This window comes from Struthio camelus, chromosome 11 (assembly GCF_040807025.1).
Source record: "Struthio camelus isolate bStrCam1 chromosome 11, bStrCam1.hap1, whole genome shotgun sequence".
Taxonomy (NCBI): domain Eukaryota; kingdom Metazoa; phylum Chordata; class Aves; order Struthioniformes; family Struthionidae; genus Struthio; species Struthio camelus.
This window is the reverse complement of record NC_090952.1, coordinates 4,867,662-4,890,501: the sequence shown is the minus strand read 5'-3', so window position 1 is coordinate 4,890,501 and position 22,840 is coordinate 4,867,662. Positions and strand designations below refer to the sequence as shown.

General features: G+C 53.4%; 2 protein-coding genes across 2 annotated transcripts; both read left to right on the top strand.

Annotated features, from left to right (window-relative positions):
- The first annotated feature begins 1,237 nt into the window (after positions 1–1,237).
- LOC138068790 (ATPase family AAA domain-containing protein 2-like) lies at positions 1,238–9,713 on the top strand. Its single transcript, XM_068957501.1, has 14 exons — positions 1,238–1,489; positions 2,135–2,243; positions 2,476–2,591; positions 3,260–3,434; positions 3,732–3,820; positions 4,178–4,337; positions 5,418–5,508; positions 5,732–6,009; positions 6,437–6,471; positions 7,457–7,652; positions 8,147–8,332; positions 8,806–8,941; positions 9,090–9,283; positions 9,693–9,713. Exons 1-14 carry the CDS (start codon positions 1,293–1,295, stop codon positions 9,711–9,713), a joined length of 1,983 nt encoding a protein of 660 aa, XP_068813602.1. The 5' UTR covers positions 1,238–1,292.
- A 4,519-nt stretch (positions 9,714–14,232) lies between these two features.
- On the top strand, positions 14,233–22,709 carry LOC138068789 (ATPase family AAA domain-containing protein 2-like). Its single transcript, XM_068957500.1, has 14 exons — positions 14,233–14,484; positions 15,131–15,239; positions 15,472–15,587; positions 16,256–16,430; positions 16,728–16,816; positions 17,174–17,333; positions 18,414–18,504; positions 18,728–19,005; positions 19,433–19,467; positions 20,453–20,648; positions 21,143–21,328; positions 21,802–21,937; positions 22,086–22,279; positions 22,689–22,709. Exons 1-14 carry the CDS (start codon positions 14,288–14,290, stop codon positions 22,707–22,709), a joined length of 1,983 nt encoding a protein of 660 aa, XP_068813601.1. The 5' UTR covers positions 14,233–14,287.
- The last annotated feature ends 131 nt before the right edge of the window (positions 22,710–22,840 follow it).

The window sequence follows — 22,840 nt, the reverse complement described above, 5'->3', positions numbered from 1 at the left end:
CCTGCGTAACTCCCTGCTGCTGGCTGAGGTTTTGCATTATCATTCCAACTAGACCTTCCGACTACTGGCTCTCGTGTCTACGGGCTCAGCAATTTCTCTAGTGTCTTGTGAACCAAACACTTGCTTCACTTTCAGCAGATTTCCCTTGTCCTCTTCAGCAGTTTTCATTGCCTGAGAAACTGCCTCAGGAGTAAAGAGCTTCTCTTGCATGCTTCCAAAAGTTGACATGTGCTTCATATGCTGCTTGAGCTCAGGTTCGGAGGAAGCATGGACCTCAGGCAGACTGAAGGAGTCCTTGCAGAAGAAGTCAAAACGTCTTTACCTTCCTCTTTCTCAGTAAGTTCTGTCTTCCACCCAGCACTCTGATGCCCTTGCACTTTTCACGCAGCTGAACAAACGCCTTCCAAAGTGCACTGCGCTCCACAAGAGCCTCTGTCTTTGCTCCCTGTAGGCGTGCTATAGCCTGAGAGAAAGGAAATCATCTGTCATATGCTATCAAGCTCCACTGGAAAGTACGTTAGAGGCAGCCTTTCTCGGAAGGGCTAATTCCCCACGCCTAAGCGGGGACATGAAAATGTCCGTGCGCACAGCGCAGTCCCAAAGTAGAGCTAGCTTCTGTCATTGTAGGGCCATCAAAGGCAGGTGAACGCCACACAGGGGAAGATGGCCGCGACTCTCCCAAGGACTATTACCTTCGACCCCGGAACGCCGTCGTCCAGTACCAAGAGCCATCGGAATGTGGGTTACAGGCACCGTTGGCCTGAAGGGCTGGTTGCTTCTGATTAAGGGTGGGGGAGTAGAACTTCTGGAATGAGAAGGTACATAGGCAGAGACAAACCAGAAATGATGCCTGGGCACTGTAATTACAGGGTCCTCAGAAGACGAGCAGACAGAGGATGATGGCGAAGGTACTCCCCGGGCACCTCACCTCAGGCAAACTGCTGAGGACACTCCCGCTCCCCGGGAAGGTAGGCTAGATGCAGAGCCTCTCTGAAGGGCTCGTTGCTTGTGTGTAAGTGGGATACAGGGTGGGCAATGCAAATGCATACACACACAGACCAATCAGAAGCTCTGTCTAGGCTCTGTGATTACAGGGGCAACGCGGGAAGGTGAAGGCCGGCAAGGGGAAGATGGCAAAGGTCCCTGGAAGCAGTATAACCTTCGAGCCAGGAAGACTGTTGCCTACTACCAGGAGGCATTGGAAGGTAGGTTCCACGCACAGTTTCTCGGGAGAGCTGATTTCTTGTGCAGAGTGGGCTCCACGTGGCTAAAGGAAAACAACTGTCATTGACATGCCCTGCCTTCATTCTGCAGGTCAGGCTCTCCCTTTGTCATTGAGATGCCTGTATCCTGTGCATGTTGCGTTTCTTGGCCGGCGTGCAGGCTCATTGCTGCTTTTTGTTTCTTCAGGCCCATCTTCTGAAGTCAGACAAAGAGCTGCGTCTCGCCGTGCCCGGTCACGAAGCCCGTGCTGCAGAAGAACGAGCAGGTCGGTGTATGGCTAGTGATAGTTCTCAGGGAGCCGTAGCGGTGCCTCTCCCATCACTGAGTAACACTTGTAAAGCTTTCCCGAGGGACGGTCACGAGGGGAAAATCACAGCATTGTAGCTGTGACAGTCGGAGGGTCTAGAGGAAGCAAGGCTTTTCCTCTGGGAGAGAAGATAGCTTTCATTAGCCAAGAGCTTGTAAAAAGGCAGGATTTGGGGGGGGGGGGGGGGGGGGAAGGAGCCAGTGATGAAGGATGAGGGTGGAGGTCCTGGCTGAGACTGGGTAACTGAAGCCAGAAGCCCCTGCCACAAATCGTCAGTAGACAATTTCATGGTGAAGTAGAACAATGATTTTCTTAACCCAGGTAGGCAATTTAGTGAGACCTAGAGGGAGAGTGTCTTGCTACGCTTGAGTAAAATGTCAGTCTCTTCTGTCCCATGATTGAAAATAGGTCAGTTTAAATTGGACAGGTGGCTCGAACCAAATTCTTCTTGCCTCTGAGAAATGAATATAGCTTCACAACATCCACGTTTATGCCAGTGTATAAGTGCTTCCACACTCTCTTGCAACAGGAAAAGCGCAGCTATCCCTCTACCTGCAGGTTCATTTAGAAAGCCCCTTGCCCTTTCTCCTTCTTGCACAACAGGGGTCTTCCCCTACACTCTGGGAAGGATGAACGCGAGGGAAAGCACGCGGAGGGAAGGAAAACGGGAACCAGCCTGCCGCAAGTGGACCCAGTGCAAACCGAGAGTTCGGTGAGGAGTGGGAACTCACTGAGGCGGTGGGGACCTTTCCAGTGTTCATGAGAACCTTCCTGACTGTGGCTGTCAACAGCTCCCGTGCTTCACGGTTTACTCTCGGGGAACTGCCAGGTCATCCTGAACCTTCCCTTTGGGCTGGCATAGGATACATTGGGAGGAAGGCTTTTTTGGCTAGGCTGCAGCTTTCTCTGACCTCTGACACGTCTCCTCTTGAATGTTTCCCTAGGTATGCTTTGATGGTGTCGGTGGTCTCGCTGACCACATTGCCGCTTTAAAGGAGATGGTGCTGTTTCCCTTGCTTTACCCCGAGTTCTTTGAGCGGTTCCAAATCCGACCCCCCAGGTAACACACGCTGCCTTAGAACTACAACATGCTAATTGCGCTCTTCTCCGGAGAACATGAAGCGCAGGTGCCAGCACACCTGTGTGCTTCCACATTTCTGCCCGGGCACAGTTTGCCCAGTGGCAGTAAACAGGAATTCCTTACAAATGGCTTACGCCCAGGCTAGACCTACTTTCACACCACAAGCAATGCTTTGTTGCAGTCAAAGGCTTGCTGTCCAGGGCTGTCAAAGCTGAAGACGCTGCAGAAGGCTCCTGGTTTAAGAAGGTGGCTTTGGGAGTGCTTCTGCTGGTTGGCTTCTGAGTGTTTTGGAAAAGTCCCCTTGACTAGTTTATAAGCGGGAAGGCACGAGGTCCGGCAAGTCACCTCTAAGCTGTTGTTTGACAGACCTGCTGACTTCCCGCCTCCCTCTCTTTGTAAGGCTCAGTCAAAGAGCTTCCGACTTTTTCCACCAGAAAGACAGGCTTTGTTTGCTCTCAAATCTTGCCTCTTGGGAACACTGGCACCTGTCTGGACTTTCCTCCCACTGGAGCTCTTCCTGCGCTCTAATACTGCAAGTGTTCTGGTCAGGCGGGAAGGCTGCTTTGCTTTCAGGACGGCGGTTGCCACAGGCACTTTCCCATGTCTTTTTATTGTAGCTACGGACATCTCTTTTTGTCATGTTGCAGAGGCTGTCTGTTCTGTGGGCCACCAGGCACTGGAAAGACACTGGTGGCTCGAGCGCTCGCAAATGAATGTAGGCAGGGAGACAAGAGAATAGCCTTCTTTGTGAGAAAAGGTGCCGACTGCCTCAGTCAATGGGTCGGAGAATCCGAGCGGCAGCTCCGCTCCTTATTTGAGCAGGTAAGGAGGAAATAGGTTGGGCCAGAGTTGTACCTGTACTTGTCCGCGGTGGACGTCTGTCAGCAGAACTCGGCCTCCTGCCTAGTTTGGCCGTGTCTCCTGTTGACATGGGAACATCAGTGTTCCCTTCTCCCGTGCCGTCCGGCTTGGCCTGAAGGGCTGGAAACCTTGCAGATGGGTTGGGGCCAGCACAGGCTCCGTGCCTTTGCAGCCACAAGGATCATCCTGCGTGTTCTTGCTGAGTAGGGCTGTGTTTTACATACACTCAGTAGCCCTGCATCTGTGCTTCCCTTCCAGGCCTATGAGAAGCGGCCTTCGATTATTTTCTTCGATGAGATCGACGGTCTGGCTCCTGTGCGCTCCAGTCACCAAGATCAGATTCACAGGTACCACCTTTTCCTTGCATTGCCACGTAATCGGCTTCGTTTCCTTTCCCGAGGGAAAAAGACCCAGCTGGTCCCCTGGAGATGACACACGCACTTCTTCTGAACTCCTCTAGTACCATGACACAGAGGTTCACAGGATTTTAAAGACAAGAGTTGAAATCGAGTCCCTAAGCTTGGTTTCTGGACAAGGCCTCTCTTGCCTTACCTCGGTGTTTGGGGCCTACCATGAGTCCTTTCCCTAATCAACAGCTCTTCCAGAAAAGCTTATCCTTTTTGAGTGACGTGACTTTGGAGAAAGTCGGGCGGCATGTAACAGCAGCTACTAAACCAGGCAATCCAACAACATTTCCTTGCCAGTTCAATTGTCACCACGCTGCTGGCACTCATGGATGGCTTAGACAGCAGAGGCGAGGTCGTGGTCATCGGCGCCACCAACAGGCCAGACTCCCTGGATCCTGCTTTGCGAAGGCCTGGCCGCTTTGACAGGGAGTTCCTTTTCACCTTGCCAAACAGACAGGTAAGGCTCTTCCAGCAACCTTCCTGCTACAGTGCCAAGGCCTCTCTTTACAAGAACACCCTGTTGCCACACACTGTCTCCGAGAGGGAGGAAGCAAAGAGGTGCCCTACGTGCTGGAGACCTCCCTGTTCCCCGAGCAGAACTGGGAGGGAGGCTGCAAACAGGAGTTTCACGGAGCCTGGAGCACACGGGCTTTCTTCCTCGCCCAAGCGGTTGCGCTTGGCTTCGTTCCTTAGTCCACCCAGGCCCTTGCCTCCTGAAGTTGCCTCCTCGCTCTCACTCCTCCACTTGGGAGAAGCTTAGGTGAAAGCTTGTGCTTGAGTGTGGCCGCGCTGGGAATCCTGGGAGCCGCCCAGGAGCATTTAGGGAGCTGCCATTGTAACTGGTCTGAGCAGGCAGCTGGATGGAGACGGGAAGGACACTGCCCAGATGCAACACTGGGGAAGCTTTCTAGTGGCAAGGCTTGGGACGCTTGCAGTTCTTTGGCAACATCCAAGCAGGGACCACAGAGCTACAGAGCAACCAGAAGTAACTGTTTCCTTTAGAAAATAGAAACTCCAGGAGAAAGTGGAGCCCCGGCTTTGGTGCTTTCTTTCCTTTTCTTTTTTTTTTTTTTTTCCCCCCCCTCTTGGCTATCCCAGATTCTTTTTTCTTGAGTTAGCGTGTGGGGAGCGGAGAGGAAGGAGAAACACATTATTGGATCGAAGGCTCGTAACAATGCACAACACAGTAAGAAAACAGGAAAGAAACAGGAAAACAGGAAAGAAACAGGAAACACTTCCCTGAATCTCTGGCAAAGGTCGGAGATGAGCATAGGCACAGCTTGACGTTTGCTCGTTCAGGGGTAGAGGTTTGAGTCAGAATTATTGTTTCTCCTACTGTAGTTACTCCTCCTACCTACTGGGGAAGTACTGAGCTTCGAGAAGCAGGCAGTGTGTTACTAGAATGCACACATTTCTTAACTTTAGCAGAGGAAGACAAGCAAGTACGGGAATGTGACAGTGGGGCTTTTGCGGATGTTTCTTTTGTTTCTGAGAAAAAGGTTGCAGACAAGCCCAAATGTAACCATCTGGCTTGTAGGCTCGCAAAGAGATTTTCAGGATCCACACGAGAGGCTGGAGCCCAAAGCCATCGGACACGCTGCTTGAAGAGCTGGCTGAAACATGTGTCGGTAAGATGAAAAAGCGCTCCGAGTTCCTGCCTCTGACTGGGTCCTGACAGCGTCTGAGCTTGTGCCAGGCAGTAGCCAAGCTCCCGAGCCTTCCCTTCCCTTGTCTCTCACCACACGGGAGGCTGTGCCTCCCAGAACGGAGCGTCCCTTGGCAAAGCCTGTCCTTGGCTCCTCTGTGCTGCCTGAGACTGACGGACCTTTTGCTTCTGCTCTGCTGAATTAGGATACTGTGGGGCCGACATTCAAGCCCTCTGCGCTGAAGCTGCCCTCTGCGCTCTCCATCGCCACTATCCCCACATCTACACCAGCAGTCAGAAGCTGCAGATCAATGTGGCTTCCATTGAGATCACTGCAACCGATTTTGTGCTGGCTATGCAGAAGACTGCACCAGCTTCACAGAGGGCCGTGGCTTCCCCCGGGCAACCACTCCCACCCGCCTCCAAGCCACTGCTTCAGAACACGCTAGAGAGGCTCCTAAAAGGCGTGCAGAGGGTATTTCCCCACGCAGCCCTTGCACTCCAGAAGCACCAACAGCCAGGTAGGGCCGTTACGTTCACTGCCGTCAGCCTCTCCCAAAGCAAACCCTGCTAGTTTGCGCCAACAACAGAAAGAAACCCTTGCGGCAGGCGGAGGGTAAATGGAATGAACGGTAGAGAGGGCAGAGCTGGGAACTCCTCCCGGTTCACAGCAAGGGAACTATGCGTTCTCCACTGAAGCAGCCAGCTTCTGGAGGTTGTCAGCATCATCTTTCCTGGGGTTTGGCACTGATTTAAGGCTTGAAAGAGGAGGCAATATGAGGGAGTGTTAGGCCGTGCCCTTCCCTTCCTTTCCACACTGGGAGTGTGGGCTCCCGCTGCAGAAAGAAGTGGCCTTGCTGGCTGCTTTAGGTGTCCAGGAACTGCGGAAGGGCTTCCTGCTTGTCCTCTAGCTGTACTGTAAGGAGAAGAGGAGTTTTTGCCACCAGTAAAACATAGCTTAGGCAAAGGCAGACAGTTTGGGGGAAATGGCATTATTCCGTGTATGCCCAGGCAGTGAAGACATACAAGGCAGTGGGTTTCAGCCCTCAGTTAGAAGCTGGCTTAGTGCAAGGGAGGGCTGCAGACCTTCAGGAGAGTTAACAAGCCTCTCTTACCTTCTCACGGTACCAATCCTTCTGTAGAAAACGCCTGCATGGAGAGTGAGGAGGCATCACCTTCTGGACAGCAAAAGGAAACCTTCCTCCACTTTAACAGGTTGTTAAACTGCCCGCGACCTTTTGAGTGAAATGCTTCTGATTGATTGCTGGGGCTTTCCCAAGTGTCTTGGCGGTTGCAGGTGGGAGGGGTGGTAGATGAGGGAGGAAAGAAGACCTTGCCCAGGGTGTCTGGTATCCAAAACTGCAAGAAGCAAGCACAGAGATAGAACTAGGTGCTACAGTTGTAAGAAAGCAAGGAGCTGCAGCCGATCAAGCTGAAGGGGGCAGCCTCCTTTTCCTCCCCCAAAGACATCCACAGACATTAGGGCATGCTGCCCTAATTTCATGCACGCTATTCCTCAAGGAGAGTTGCACTTGCAACCTAAGAGACAGCACCCAAGGACAGATGAAACAATTGGAACGCAAGAATCAAGCAAGTAGCCCCCATTTCTATGGGCTTACAGGAATGTTGTTATTGAGCCTAGCCACTTTTGCCCTTCCTCACATACAGCTAAGGGCTCTCAAAGCCCGCGTCATTTGCTTTCCCAGAAGGCTTGTTCTGCCCCTTCGTGACCACCACCTCCGTTACCAGCTGACCACTTTCACCTAAGCTTGACCAGTGCGGAGAACTCAAGGCTCCTCAACTCAGGACATCCTGAGCGTGAGAGCTTCAGCGGGGAAGACAGGCAGACTGGTGTGTGCTGGACAAAGACAGACACCTTCACCAGCTGTGTCTTGACTCATCGCTTTCTTTCCAAACTGCTTGTCTTGCAGCTCTTCTCCTAGCAATGCTTGTGGCCAGCCAGCATGTCACCGGCCCAGGTTCCTAATAGCTGGAGAGCCCGGCTACGGGCAAACTTCTCACTTGGCGCCTGCACTCTTACACGCGCTGGAGAGGTTTGCCGTTCACGTGCTGGACCTGCCGGCTCTCTTTGCTAGCAGCACGCCACCTGAAGAAAGATGCACACAGGTACCGCTTCTCTCTGCAGTCTCACAGCATTAATAGACTTCACGGGCTTAGCGGAGGCGGCCTGGCTTTCCTGTGCTTTCTGTGGTGTTTATGTTGTGCTGAAGGAACCCTTTTCTTGTACACTGAACAGCAGAGAAGCAGCATGTTGTGCAGGAGCATCTTTTCCATTGCAAGTGCCGCACAGTAAGGCTGTTGCTAGCAGCTCAGGGAGCTCCAAGATGCTCTTGAGAAACCTCTCTTCCTGGCAAGAGCTGCTGCTGCTGGCAGCGGGCTCCGCAGAGCTGTTTCCCTTGCCTCTTCAGGCTCTCTAGCTCCCAGGAGGCGCCTCTGCATCTGCCTGACTGCTGGTCATGCCCTTTCGCCAGCCTCCTTCTTTAGCAGACTGAACGGCAACCCCGGTTTGGGGCCAAAGAAAAGGGTTTCTTTTCTCTCAGCATACCACAGGTATGCTGCTACTCGCTTCAGTGGTCTTCCCCAAACTTCCTTCTTACTAGTTGGTCCGAGAAGCCCAGAGGACAGCACCCAGCATCATTTATATGCCACACATCCATGCCTGGTGGGAGGCTGCTGGAGTCACCTTGAGAGCTACGCTCACCACACTGCTAGAGCGCATTCCACCTTACGCTCCAGTGCTGTTGCTCGCTACTTCGGATGTTTGCCATGCAGATCTCCCGGAAGAGGTATTTCTGCCACCGCTTTGCCCGCTTTTCTCAGTCTCATGATAATTTATCACTCCCTGAAGTACCTCAATCCTGTGCCCTCCTAAGCACTTGGACATTGCTATTTCTAGGGCACCCTGCTGGCATCTCCTCCCTCGGGAGTTGCCACAAGGCTTCCAAGTGAAGGGCGGCAAGGCAAGGCAATCCACTGCAGGCCACCTAGGAGCTGGTGCGTGCCCTCCCTGGCCTCACTGGAACCTCGGCTCGCTGCCCTGAGCTTTCATCCTGGAGGTCTTCCTTACAGAAGACGCCCTCCAGTGCCGGGCTGACCCACTACAATCTTGCCGTGAAGGCCAAGAAGCAAACTTGTTCTAGTCTCCCCCTTATTCAAAGCATTCCTCGGCTTCCCTGAAAACAGTTTTCACCTGCTTGGAGTAGAGCACGAATCTGCGGGGGGCCTTAGGGCTGCACTGTCTTTTCTCCTCCCGCCTCAGGTGCAAGCTTTGTTTTCGGAGCTTTATGGAGAAGTCTTCAATGTCCAGCCACCCAGCAAGGAGGAAGGGAGAAAGCTTTTTGAGGACTTGCTTCTCCACCAAGCTGCTCCACCTGCTGCACCACAAAGGAGAGCAGGTGGGAACTGTCCTACACATAGAGCTTTGCCATCGGTAGCTTAGCAGCTCTTTGGCATGTGTTTGGGTATTTGATTTCCTGGCATGACTTTGTACTCTGCTTGTGTCGGACTGCCATCGCTTGGCTAACCTGTTCTGGTTGACTGAAGGTTGCCACGCACTGGAAGTCCTGCCTGTGGCATCCCCACCTGAGCCTCGACTGCTGGCGGAGGAGGAAGAGCGGCAGCTGGAGGAGCAAGAGGAGCACACATTGCCAGCGGTGCCTGCAGATGCCAGTACGCCCCTGCCTGGTGGCAAGTTCCCTCCTGTTTTCCTTTTTGTCTTGTTTTGCCTTGTGCACCAAGTAAGAGGACGATGCTCGATTTGGAAGACAGAACTGCTTAGGTAACGCTTTGGCTTGCTGCTTCTGCTATCTCTGTGCAGCTGTATGCAGACGAAAGCGAAGGCGGCCCACATCGCCCTCGGAGAGCCAGGCAGAGAAGAGGAGGAGATGGTCACCCGCTGCTGAGAAGGAAACTCACATCTGGCTCAGGGTAGGTTGCAGCTCGCTCATCTACCTTTCCTTCCCGCTCTGCTGCCGAGCCTGGAGCTCTCCAATATGCCAGCGGAGCTGCAGGCAGGGCCAACATGCAGCTAACACAACTGGAGCCTTGCTCTTTCTCTCAAGTAGGTCCAAGGAGCTCATTTCCTCCATGGAAATCCGGTGCCATGCTTAAGTCTGTTCCCTGACGTTTCACTCCTCCTTTATTTAGCGATACGAGAAAGTAGGATGAGAGTTGTGTTGGACTGCCTTCTTGTGTGTGTGTGAACACATTGAGAGCCTGCTCAGAAGATCTCGTGCTACTGTAAATGTCTACTGTCTGGCTTTTTTCTTCAGCAGCTGCTGAATGCTGTGGGCGAGGCAACCAAGGACTGCAGCATACGCCACCTCGAGAAACTCCATCTGCTGCTCAGCCAGTGTATTTACCACCACCGGCAGGACAATGACAAAACTCAGTTAATCGAGGTAATTTGCTAAGTAGAGCCAAGCAGCAATTGTATGCATCTACAGATCCTTTTATTTTCTCTAAAGAACTCAGCTACCGAGGGTTTGCGTTTGTCTTCCAGCTTATAGCAAGCTTGTCTTTGTTTGGTTGGTGACTATTATTATTTTTTATCTTCTTTTTTTTTGTTTTAGGAAATGAAGGAAGCAATTGAAAACTTCTCCCGTGCTCAGTAACGTGAAACTCAGAAAAGGGGCGTCTAGAATATATGAATAAAGCTCATGTCAATCCTTTGAAGGTGTCTTCCTGGCTGTTTTGCTATTGTTGCTCCTTCAGAAGCCTCGCAGTGCTGTTCAGAGGCCCCTCTTGCACCCCTCCATCCCATTCCCCCTCTTTCTTCCTCCTTGATCCCCTGCCCCACACATTGCTTACTCCGTTCTGCACGGGTCCCCCCGTGAACAACTCCAAATCCTCAGGACTCCTCATCACTTGCAAAGCCCAGGTTATCCCTCTCCCAGACTATGCCTGTAGTGGCCTCAGGGCCAGGTAAGTAGAGACTGGAGGCTTTTGGCCTTTGCCCTTGTCTGTTCTCCCTCGCCTGTCAGGTTCAGGTCTCTGTGGAGTTTTCTTCTCACTTGCCCCTTGGTCCTCGATCAGGTAACCTTAATGAAGCAGAGGCTCTCGCCAGCCACAAACCCTCCCAACGTCTCCCCAGCACTCTCCTGCTCGCCCCCTCCCCATGTTCCCCCAGCAACAAGGCTCAGCACCTTCTCCACAAAGGCACCTCAACGCACACGCGCGCACTGCACACACGCCCCAGTGCTCTCCTGAGAAAAAAAAAAAAAAAAGCCCCTCGAGTGGTTATGTGTGGAAAAGACGAGGCATTGGCCAGGTGATGCTTCCAGGTAGCACCAGCGTGCGGAGGGCACAAGTAGGAAGGGGGTGCTGCCGAGCGTGCCCTTTGCAAGTGAACAAGCTCTTTCCTGAGCAGCTCTTGCTCCTTTCATTGAAGAGGCCAATTTCTGCTCTGCCAAGCAGAGAGAGGTTGACATCTCGGACACTTTGCCATGGCCTTCCCCCAGGCTTCGGACACCTCTGTACCACATACACGCAAGCGAGCGCTTCTTTGTCCCACTCCCGTTGCACTTGGGTGAGCAGAGGCACACGGACAGGAAGGTGACAGAAGGCTTGCCTACACATGGACCTGTCTTTGGTGGATGTTCTCCTCCCGAGCTGCGTGAATATGCTCTCCTGCAGAGACACGGGCATGCTTACACAACTCTCCGGCTCCGGAAGAGGCACCGGCGCCCTGAGCGGGCTGCCTTCCTGGGCTGTTGAAGCCAGGGGCTCTCGGCAGCCTTTCTGTCCCTGTTGGCTTTCTTGGGCTGCGCAGTCGTGTGCCTTGCAACCGCCTCGGTTGCCCCCTTGGCATCCTCCAGGCTCCTTTGGGCACCCTCAGATCCCTTCTCCAGGCACGCTCACGTGCTCTCTGCCCCTCTGCCTGTGCTCAGATCCCCTCTCTTCCCCTCATGCATGCTCAAGTCTCCTCTGGTCCTCTCCCTGCAGCCTCCCAGTCCTTCCATTTCCCTCTGCGAAGCACCTCCTCCACGGGGAACCCAAGCAGTGTGAGGGCGCTGCGAGTATTGTAGGCTGTGTGCGAGCATCACATTTTTCTTCTGCAAAATGAGTGACTTTGGACTGAAAATGGGGATTTCGGCTCATGAGGATCACATTTTTCAACCCTCCCCCCTCCCCCAAATTAGCACCCACCCCAAGCCCACTATTCCCAGTGGATGTCCCTAATGCAGAGGCTTTTTAGTGCCGAGGGAAAGAAATGACCATTGCCAAAAAGGGTTTGGGTTCTGCTTTGTTTTTCTTTTATTTTTCCCAGGCTTTGACACTGTTGGGACACATTCCTGGTGCATTTGTCTGAACGCAGTTCTCAGGGTGAGAGAGCAAACCCCTCTGCTGCTTCACTAGGCTCGGCCAGCTCCATGCTCGTGGCCTAGGGAAGCAACAGCTAGGGCTCGGCCCTTCCTGCCCACAAGATCACTGAGGGCAGTCACAGTCTTCCTCTGTGTTCATTCGGTTGCTCCCTTAGGCCTGCCTTCCTCAGCAGAGCCTCTCCTTGCCAGCAGGTGTAGCCCAGCATCCCCGAGGTGGGGACATGGCAGGGCTGGAAGGCCTGAGGGGAGCCCCAGCCTGGGGAAGCCCTCCTGTGGCTGCGCCTGCCCCCTGGCGGCCTCGGGGAGTGGGCAGGGAGGTGGGGGCATCTCCCCTAAAGTGCCCCAGGCAGCTCCCCTTCCCCTTGCAGGGCCCATCTTGGCAGGGCCTGGCCGGTCAATGCGTCCCTGCAGCCCCTCTGTGACATGGGCTGGGGCAGGACGCAGTGAGCGCATCACAGCAACAGCTTCCCCCTGCCCACATCGCCCCGGGAGCCTGAGCTGAGCCCACGCGCTTGGCGGTGCTCTCGCTACTGCTCTGCTCTGCTCTGCTCTGCTCTGGAGGAGCTGCTGGGCCGGGAGCAGGAGGAGGCGAGAGGAGGTGGTGGGACAGCGCGAGACGCTGTTTGGTGAGGTTCCCAGCAGGACGTTGGAGAGCAGCGGCTTCTCCTGGCCGCAAGACCTATTTGGACTAACTCGGGAGGCTGCGAATTCCCTCTGGGCCCCTAGGGAAGTCCTCTGGCCTGCTGGAAATTGCCCGCTGTGGGAGCCCCTCCATTATAGGGCGCTGTCGGGGCTGCACAACTTCCACGCTTAGAATCTTGGCTCCCCAGCAACACGTCCACCCCCGTGTCACTCGTGCCTCCTCAGCTGTGGTGAGAGGACCTTTGGCCCTTGCTCCAATAACTGCCTCCTCCTTTGCTGCTGCCAACACAGGTTTCTCCTGTGACGAGTGTTCATGTAGCTGTGGGTTTCGGAGTTACGCTTGTGCTCCTTGGTATGGTGGAGCCAACCTGGTTGGCAGGAGTGTTTTGTGCAGTCATGGCTACTCCAGTCTTTGAGGACTGAGAGGGTGCGTGAGAGGAGGAATCATAAAGGTGCTTCATGTCTGCAGAAGCTGCAGGCAGCTCCTGCGTAACTCCCTGCTGCTGGCTGAGGTTTTGCATTATCATTCCAACTAGACCTTCCGACTACTGGCTCTCGTGTCTACGGGCTCAGCAATTTCTCTAGTGTCTTGTGAACCAAACACTTGCTTCACTTTCAGCAGATTTCCCTTGTCCTCTTCAGCAGTTTTCATTGCCTGAGAAACTGCCTCAGGAGTAAAGAGCTTCTCTTGCATGCTTCCAAAAGTTGACATGTGCTTCATATGCTGCTTGAGCTCAGGTTCGGAGGAAGCATGGACCTCAGGCAGACTGAAGGAGTCCTTGCAGAAGAAGTCAAAACGTCTTTACCTTCCTCTTTCTCAGTAAGTTCTGTCTTCCACCCAGCACTCTGATGCCCTTGCACTTTTCACGCAGCTGAACAAACGCCTTCCAAAGTGCACTGCGCTCCACAAGAGCCTCTGTCTTTGCTCCCTGTAGGCGTGCTATAGCCTGAGAGAAAGGAAATCATCTGTCATATGCTATCAAGCTCCACTGGAAAGTACGTTAGAGGCAGCCTTTCTCGGAAGGGCTAATTCCCCACGCCTAAGCGGGGACATGAAAATGTCCGTGCGCACAGCGCAGTCCCAAAGTAGAGCTAGCTTCTGTCATTGTAGGGCCATCAAAGGCAGGTGAACGCCACACAGGGGAAGATGGCCGCGACTCTCCCAAGGACTATTACCTTCGACCCCGGAACGCCGTCGTCCAGTACCAAGAGCCATCGGAATGTGGGTTACAGGCACCGTTGGCCTGAAGGGCTGGTTGCTTCTGATTAAGGGTGGGGGAGTAGAACTTCTGGAATGAGAAGGTACATAGGCAGAGACAAACCAGAAATGATGCCTGGGCACTGTAATTACAGGGTCCTCAGAAGACGAGCAGACAGAGGATGATGGCGAAGGTACTCCCCGGGCACCTCACCTCAGGCAAACTGCTGAGGACACTCCCGCTCCCCGGGAAGGTAGGCTAGATGCAGAGCCTCTCTGAAGGGCTCGTTGCTTGTGTGTAAGTGGGATACAGGGTGGGCAATGCAAATGCATACACACACAGACCAATCAGAAGCTCTGTCTAGGCTCTGTGATTACAGGGGCAACGCGGGAAGGTGAAGGCCGGCAAGGGGAAGATGGCAAAGGTCCCTGGAAGCAGTATAACCTTCGAGCCAGGAAGACTGTTGCCTACTACCAGGAGGCATTGGAAGGTAGGTTCCACGCACAGTTTCTCGGGAGAGCTGATTTCTTGTGCAGAGTGGGCTCCACGTGGCTAAAGGAAAACAACTGTCATTGACATGCCCTGCCTTCATTCTGCAGGTCAGGCTCTCCCTTTGTCATTGAGATGCCTGTATCCTGTGCATGTTGCGTTTCTTGGCCGGCGTGCAGGCTCATTGCTGCTTTTTGTTTCTTCAGGCCCATCTTCTGAAGTCAGACAAAGAGCTGCGTCTCGCCGTGCCCGGTCACGAAGCCCGTGCTGCAGAAGAACGAGCAGGTCGGTGTATGGCTAGTGATAGTTCTCAGGGAGCCGTAGCGGTGCCTCTCCCATCACTGAGTAACACTTGTAAAGCTTTCCCGAGGGACGGTCACGAGGGGAAAATCACAGCATTGTAGCTGTGACAGTCGGAGGGTCTAGAGGAAGCAAGGCTTTTCCTCTGGGAGAGAAGATAGCTTTCATTAGCCAAGAGCTTGTAAAAAGGCAGGATTTGGGGGGGGGGGGGGGGGGGGGAAGGAGCCAGTGATGAAGGATGAGGGTGGAGGTCCTGGCTGAGACTGGGTAACTGAAGCCAGAAGCCCCTGCCACAAATCGTCAGTAGACAATTTCATGGTGAAGTAGAACAATGATTTTCTTAACCCAGGTAGGCAATTTAGTGAGACCTAGAGGGAGAGTGTCTTGCTACGCTTGAGTAAAATGTCAGTCTCTTCTGTCCCATGATTGAAAATAGGTCAGTTTAAATTGGACAGGTGGCTCGAACCAAATTCTTCTTGCCTCTGAGAAATGAATATAGCTTCACAACATCCACGTTTATGCCAGTGTATAAGTGCTTCCACACTCTCTTGCAACAGGAAAAGCGCAGCTATCCCTCTACCTGCAGGTTCATTTAGAAAGCCCCTTGCCCTTTCTCCTTCTTGCACAACAGGGGTCTTCCCCTACACTCTGGGAAGGATGAACGCGAGGGAAAGCACGCGGAGGGAAGGAAAACGGGAACCAGCCTGCCGCAAGTGGACCCAGTGCAAACCGAGAGTTCGGTGAGGAGTGGGAACTCACTGAGGCGGTGGGGACCTTTCCAGTGTTCATGAGAACCTTCCTGACTGTGGCTGTCAACAGCTCCCGTGCTTCACGGTTTACTCTCGGGGAACTGCCAGGTCATCCTGAACCTTCCCTTTGGGCTGGCATAGGATACATTGGGAGGAAGGCTTTTTTGGCTAGGCTGCAGCTTTCTCTGACCTCTGACACGTCTCCTCTTGAATGTTTCCCTAGGTATGCTTTGATGGTGTCGGTGGTCTCGCTGACCACATTGCCGCTTTAAAGGAGATGGTGCTGTTTCCCTTGCTTTACCCCGAGTTCTTTGAGCGGTTCCAAATCCGACCCCCCAGGTAACACACGCTGCCTTAGAACTACAACATGCTAATTGCGCTCTTCTCCGGAGAACATGAAGTGCAGGTGCCAGCACACCTGTGTGCTTCCACATTTCTGCCCGGGCACAGTTTGCCCAGTGGCAGTAAACAGGAATTCCTTACAAATGGCTTACGCCCAGGCTAGACCTACTTTCACACCACAAGCAATGCTTTGTTGCAGTCAAAGGCTTGCTGTCCAGGGCTGTCAAAGCTGAAGACGCTGCAGAAGGCTCCTGGTTTAAGAAGGTGGCTTTGGGAGTGCTTCTGCTGGTTGGCTTCTGAGTGTTTTGGAAAAGTCCCCTTGACTAGTTTATAAGCGGGAAGGCACGAGGTCCGGCAAGTCACCTCTAAGCTGTTGTTTGACAGACCTGCTGACTTCCCGCCTCCCTCTCTTTGTAAGGCTCAGTCAAAGAGCTTCCGACTTTTTCCACCAGAAAGACAGGCTTTGTTTGCTCTCAAATCTTGCCTCTTGGGAACACTGGCACCTGTCTGGACTTTCCTCCCACTGGAGCTCTTCCTGCGCTCTAATACTGCAAGTGTTCTGGTCAGGCGGGAAGGCTGCTTTGCTTTCAGGACGGCGGTTGCCACAGGCACTTTCCCATGTCTTTTTATTGTAGCTACGGACATCTCTTTTTGTCATGTTGCAGAGGCTGTCTGTTCTGTGGGCCACCAGGCACTGGAAAGACACTGGTGGCTCGAGCGCTCGCAAATGAATGTAGGCAGGGAGACAAGAGAATAGCCTTCTTTGTGAGAAAAGGTGCCGACTGCCTCAGTCAATGGGTCGGAGAATCCGAGCGGCAGCTCCGCTCCTTATTTGAGCAGGTAAGGAGGAAATAGGTTGGGCCAGAGTTGTACCTGTACTTGTCCGCGGTGGACGTCTGTCAGCAGAACTCGGCCTCCTGCCTAGTTTGGCCGTGTCTCCTGTTGACATGGGAACATCAGTGTTCCCTTCTCCCGTGCCGTCCGGCTTGGCCTGAAGGGCTGGAAACCTTGCAGATGGGTTGGGGCCAGCACAGGCTCCGTGCCTTTGCAGCCACAAGGATCATCCTGCGTGTTCTTGCTGAGTAGGGCTGTGTTTTACATACACTCAGTAGCCCTGCATCTGTGCTTCCCTTCCAGGCCTATGAGAAGCGGCCTTCGATTATTTTCTTCGATGAGATCGACGGTCTGGCTCCTGTGCGCTCCAGTCACCAAGATCAGATTCACAGGTACCACCTTTTCCTTGCATTGCCACGTAATCGGCTTCGTTTCCTTTCCCGAGGGAAAAAGACCCAGCTGGTCCCCTGGAGATGACACACGCACTTCTTCTGAACTCCTCTAGTACCATGACACAGAGGTTCACAGGATTTTAAAGACAAGAGTTGAAATCGAGTCCCTAAGCTTGGTTTCTGGACAAGGCCTCTCTTGCCTTACCTCGGTGTTTGGGGCCTACCATGAGTCCTTTCCCTAATCAACAGCTCTTCCAGAAAAGCTTATCCTTTTTGAGTGACGTGACTTTGGAGAAAGTCGGGCGGCATGTAACAGCAGCTACTAAACCAGGCAATCCAACAACATTTCCTTGCCAGTTCAATTGTCACCACGCTGCTGGCACTCATGGATGGCTTAGACAGCAGAGGCGAGGTCGTGGTCATCGGCGCCACCAACAGGCCAGACTCCCTGGATCCTGCTTTGCGAAGGCCTGGCCGCTTTGACAGGGAGTTCCTTTTCACCTTGCCAAACAGACAGGTAAGGCTCTTCCAGCAACCTTCCTGCTACGGTGCCAAGGCCTCTCTTTACAAGAACACCCTGTTGCCACACACTGTCTCCGAGAGGGAGGAAGCAAAGAGGTGCCCTACGTGCTGGAGACCTCCCTGTTCCCCGAGCAGAACTGGGAGGGAGGCTGCAAACAGGAGTTTCACGGAGCCTGGAGCACACGGGCTTTCTTCCTCGCCCAAGCGGTTGCGCTTGGCTTCGTTCCTTAGTCCACCCAGGCCCTTGCCTCCTGAAGTTGCCTCCTCGCTCTCACTCCTCCACTTGGGAGAAGCTTAGGTGAAAGCTTGTGCTTGAGTGTGGCCGCGCTGGGAATCCTGGGAGCCGCCCAGGAGCATTTAGGGAGCTGCCATTGTAACTGGTCTGAGCAGGCAGCTGGATGGAGACGGGAAGGACACTGCCCAGATGCAACACTGGGGAAGCTTTCTAGTGGCAAGGCTTGGGACGCTTGCAGTTCTTTGGCAACATCCAAGCAGGGACCACAGAGCTACAGAGCAACCAGAAGTAACTGTTTCCTTTAGAAAATAGAAACTCCAGGAGAAAGTGGAGCCCCGGCTTTGGTGCTTTCTTTCCTTTTCTTTTTTTTTTTTTTTTCCCCCCCCTCTTGGCTATCCCAGATTCTTTTTTCTTGAGTTAGCGTGTGGGGAGCGGAGAGGAAGGAGAAACACATTATTGGATCGAAGGCTCGTAACAATGCACAACACAGTAAGAAAACAGGAAAGAAACAGGAAAACAGGAAAGAAACAGGAAACACTTCCCTGAATCTCTGGCAAAGGTCGGAGATGAGCATAGGCACAGCTTGACGTTTGCTCGTTCAGGGGTAGAGGTTTGAGTCAGAATTATTGTTTCTCCTACTGTAGTTACTCCTCCTACCTACTGGGGAAGTACTGAGCTTCGAGAAGCAGGCAGTGTGTTACTAGAATGCACACATTTCTTAACTTTAGCAGAGGAAGACAAGCAAGTACGGGAATGTGACAGTGGGGCTTTTGCGGATGTTTCTTTTGTTTCTGAGAAAAAGGTTGCAGACAAGCCCAAATGTAACCATCTGGCTTGTAGGCTCGCAAAGAGATTTTCAGGATCCACACGAGAGGCTGGAGCCCAAAGCCATCGGACACGCTGCTTGAAGAGCTGGCTGAAACATGTGTCGGTAAGATGAAAAAGCGCTCCGAGTTCCTGCCTCTGACTGGGTCCTGACAGCGTCTGAGCTTGTGCCAGGCAGTAGCCAAGCTCCCGAGCCTTCCCTTCCCTTGTCTCTCACCACACGGGAGGCTGTGCCTCCCAGAACGGAGCGTCCCTTGGCAAAGCCTGTCCTTGGCTCCTCTGAGCTGCCTGAGACTGACGGACCTTTTGCTTCTGCTCTGCTGAATTAGGATACTGTGGGGCCGACATTCAAGCCCTCTGCGCTGAAGCTGCCCTCTGCGCTCTCCATCGCCACTATCCCCACATCTACACCAGCAGTCAGAAGCTGCAGATCAACGTGGCTTCCATTGAGATCACTGCAACCGATTTTGTGCTGGCTATGCAGAAGACTGCACCAGCTTCACAGAGGGCCGTGGCTTCCCCCGGGCAACCACTCCCACCCGCCTCCAAGCCACTGCTTCAGAACACGCTAGAGAGGCTCCTAAAAGGCGTGCAGAGGGTATTTCCCCACGCAGCCCTTGCACTCCAGAAGCACCAACAGCCAGGTAGGGCCGTTACGTTCACTGCCGTCAGCCTCTCCCAAAGCAAACCCTGCTAGTTTGCGCCAACAACAGAAAGAAACCCTTGCGGCAGGCGGAGGGTAAATGGAATGAACGGTAGAGAGGGCAGAGCTGGGAACTCCTCCCGGTTCACAGCAAGGGAACTATGCGTTCTCCACTGAAGCAGCCAGCTTCTGGAGGTTGTCAGCATCATCTTTCCTGGGGTTTGGCACTGATTTAAGGCTTGAAAGAGGAGGCAATATGAGGGAGTGTTAGGCCGTGCCCTTCCCTTCCTTTCCACACTGGGAGTGTGGGCTCCCGCTGCAGAAAGAAGTGGCCTTGCTGGCTGCTTTAGGTGTCCAGGAACTGCGGAAGGGCTTCCTGCTTGTCCTCTAGCTGTACTGTAAGGAGAAGAGGAGTTTTTGCCACCAGTAAAACATAGCTTAGGCAAAGGCAGACAGTTTGGGGGAAATGGCATTATTCCGTGTATGCCCAGGCAGTGAAGACATACAAGGCAGTGGGTTTCAGCCCTCAGTTAGAAGCTGGCTTAGTGCAAGGGAGGGCTGCAGACCTTCAGGAGAGTTAACAAGCCTCTCTTACCTTCTCACGGTACCAATCCTTCTGTAGAAAACGCCTGCATGGAGAGTGAGGAGGCATCACCTTCTGGACAGCAAAAGGAAACCTTCCTCCACTTTAACAGGTTGTTAAACTGCCCGCGACCTTTTGAGTGAAATGCTTCTGATTGATTGCTGGGGCTTTCCCAAGTGTCTTGGCGGTTGCAGGTGGGAGGGGTGGTAGATGAGGGAGGAAAGAAGACCTTGCCCAGGGTGTCTGGTATCCAAAACTGCAAGAAGCAAGCACAGAGATAGAACTAGGTGCTACAGTTGTAAGAAAGCAAGGAGCTGCAGCCGATCAAGCTGAAGGGGGCAGCCTCCTTTTCCTCCCCCAAAGACATCCACAGACATTAGGGCATGCTGCCCTAATTTCATGCACGCTATTCCTCAAGGAGAGTTGCACTTGCAACCTAGGAGACAGCACCCAAGGACAGATGAAACAATTGGAACGCAAGAATCAAGCAAGTAGCCCCCATTTCTATGGGCTTACAGGAATGTTGTTATTGAGCCTAGCCACTTTTGCCCTTCCTCACATACAGCTAAGGGCTCTCAAAGCCCGCGTCATTTGCTTTCCCAGAAGGCTTGTTCTGCCCCTTCGTGACCACCACCTCCGTTACCAGCTGACCACTTTCACCTAAGCTTGACCAGTGCGGAGAACTCAAGGCTCCTCAACTCAGGACATCCTGAGCGTGAGAGCTTCAGCGGGGAAGACAGGCAGACTGGTGTGTGCTGGACAAAGACAGACACCTTCACCAGCTGTGTCTTGACTCATCGCTTTCTTTCCAAACTGCTTGTCTTGCAGCTCTTCTCCTAGCAATGCTTGTGGCCAGCCAGCATGTCACCGGCCCAGGTTCCTAATAGCTGGAGAGCCCGGCTACGGGCAAACTTCTCACTTGGCGCCTGCACTCTTACACGCGCTGGAGAGGTTTGCCGTTCACGTGCTGGACCTGCCGGCTCTCTTTGCTAGCAGCACGCCACCTGAAGAAAGATGCACACAGGTACCGCTTCTCTCTGCAGTCTCACAGCATTAATAGACTTCACGGGCTTAGCGGAGGCGGCCTGGCTTTCCTGTGCTTTCTGTGGTGTTTATGTTGTGCTGAAGGAACCCTTTTCTTGTACACTGAACAGCAGAGAAGCAGCATGTTGTGCAGGAGCATCTTTTCCATTGCAAGTGCCGCACAGTAAGGCTGTTGCTAGCAGCTCAGGGAGCTCCAAGATGCTCTTGAGAAACCTCTCTTCCTGGCAAGAGCTGCTGCTGCTGGCAGCGGGCTCCGCAGAGCTGTTTCCCTTGCCTCTTCAGGCTCTCTAGCTCCCAGGAGGCGCCTCTGCATCTGCCTGACTGCTGGTCATGCCCTTTCGCCAGCCTCCTTCTTTAGCAGACTGAACGGCAACCCCGGTTTGGGGCCAAAGAAAAGGGTTTCTTTTCTCTCAGCATACCACAGGTATGCTGCTACTCGCTTCAGTGGTCTTCCCCAAACTTCCTTCTTACTAGTTGGTCCGAGAAGCCCAGAGGACAGCACCCAGCATCATTTATATGCCACACATCCATGCCTGGTGGGAGGCTGCTGGAGTCACCTTGAGAGCTACGCTCACCACACTGCTAGAGCGCATTCCACCTTACGCTCCAGTGCTGTTGCTCGCTACTTCGGATGTTTGCCATGCAGATCTCCCGGAAGAGGTATTTCTGCCACCGCTTTGCCCGCTTTTCTCAGTCTCATGATAATTTATCACTCCCTGAAGTACCTCAATCCTGTGCCCTCCTAAGCACTTGGACATTGCTATTTCTAGGGCACCCTGCTGGCATCTCCTCCCTCGGGAGTTGCCACAAGGCTTCCAAGTGAAGGGCGGCAAGGCAAGGCAATCCACTGCAGGCCACCTAGGAGCTGGTGCGTGCCCTCCCTGGCCTCACTGGAACCTCGGCTCGCTGCCCTGAGCTTTCATCCTGGAGGTCTTCCTTACAGAAGACGCCCTCCAGTGCCGGGCTGACCCACTACAATCTTGCCGTGAAGGCCAAGAAGCAAACTTGTTCTAGTCTCCCCCTTATTCAAAGCATTCCTCGGCTTCCCTGAAAACAGTTTTCACCTGCTTGGAGTAGAGCACGAATCTGCGGGGGGCCTTAGGGCTGCACTGTCTTTTCTCCTCCCGCCTCAGGTGCAAGCTTTGTTTTCGGAGCTTTATGGAGAAGTCTTCAATGTCCAGCCACCCAGCAAGGAGGAAGGGAGAAAGCTTTTTGAGGACTTGCTTCTCCACCAAGCTGCTCCACCTGCTGCACCACAAAGGAGAGCAGGTGGGAACTGTCCTACACATAGAGCTTTGCCATCGGTAGCTTAGCAGCTCTTTGGCATGTGTTTGGGTATTTGATTTCCTGGCATGACTTTGTACTCTGCTTGTGTCGGACTGCCATCGCTTGGCTAACCTGTTCTGGTTGACTGAAGGTTGCCACGCACTGGAAGTCCTGCCTGTGGCATCCCCACCTGAGCCTCGACTGCTGGCGGAGGAGGAAGAGCGGCAGCTGGAGGAGCAAGAGGAGCACACATTGCCAGCGGTGCCTGCAGATGCCAGTACGCCCCTGCCTGGTGGCAAGTTCCCTCCTGTTTTCCTTTTTGTCTTGTTTTGCCTTGTGCACCAAGTAAGAGGACGATGCTCGATTTGGAAGACAGAACTGCTTAGGTAACGCTTTGGCTTGCTGCTTCTGCTATCTCTGTGCAGCTGTATGCAGACGAAAGCGAAGGCGGCCCACATCGCCCTCGGAGAGCCAGGCAGAGAAGAGGAGGAGATGGTCACCCGCTGCTGAGAAGGAAACTCACATCTGGCTCAGGGTAGGTTACAGCTCGCTCATCTACCTTTCCTTCCCGCTCTGCTGCCGAGCCTGGAGCTCTCCAATATGCCAGCGGAGCTGCAGGCAGGGCCAACATGCAGCTAACACAACTGGAGCCTTGCTCTTTCTCTCAAGTAGGTCCAAGGAGCTCATTTCCTCCATGGAAATCCGGTGCCATGCTTAAGTCTGTTCCCTGACGTTTCACTCCTCCTTTATTTAGCGATACGAGAAAGTAGGATGAGAGTTGTGTTGGACTGCCTTCTTGTGTGTGTGTGAACACATTGAGAGCCTGCTCAGAAGATCTCGTGCTACTGTAAATGTCTACTGTCTGGCTTTTTTCTTCAGCAGCTGCTGAATGCTGTGGGCGAGGCA

Bases quoted from the DNA above. Each gene is read 5' to 3' on its own strand.
- LOC138068789 (XM_068957500.1), top strand. From the start codon at position 14,288: ATGCCCTGCCTTCATTCTGCAGGTCAGGCTCTCCCTTTGTCATTGAGA. The intron at 19,006-19,432 runs CACGCAGCCCTT...CTTGTCCTCTAG, and splicing joins GCGTGCAGAGGGTATTTCCC to CTGTACTGTAAGGAGAAGAG. The intron at 20,649-21,142 runs GTACCGCTTCTC...CCTTCTTACTAG, and splicing joins CTGAAGAAAGATGCACACAG to TTGGTCCGAGAAGCCCAGAG.
- LOC138068790 (XM_068957501.1), top strand. From the start codon at position 1,293: ATGCCCTGCCTTCATTCTGCAGGTCAGGCTCTCCCTTTGTCATTGAGA. The intron at 6,010-6,436 runs CACGCAGCCCTT...CTTGTCCTCTAG, and splicing joins GCGTGCAGAGGGTATTTCCC to CTGTACTGTAAGGAGAAGAG. The intron at 8,333-8,805 runs GTATTTCTGCCA...CTCCCGCCTCAG, and splicing joins ATGCAGATCTCCCGGAAGAG to GTGCAAGCTTTGTTTTCGGA.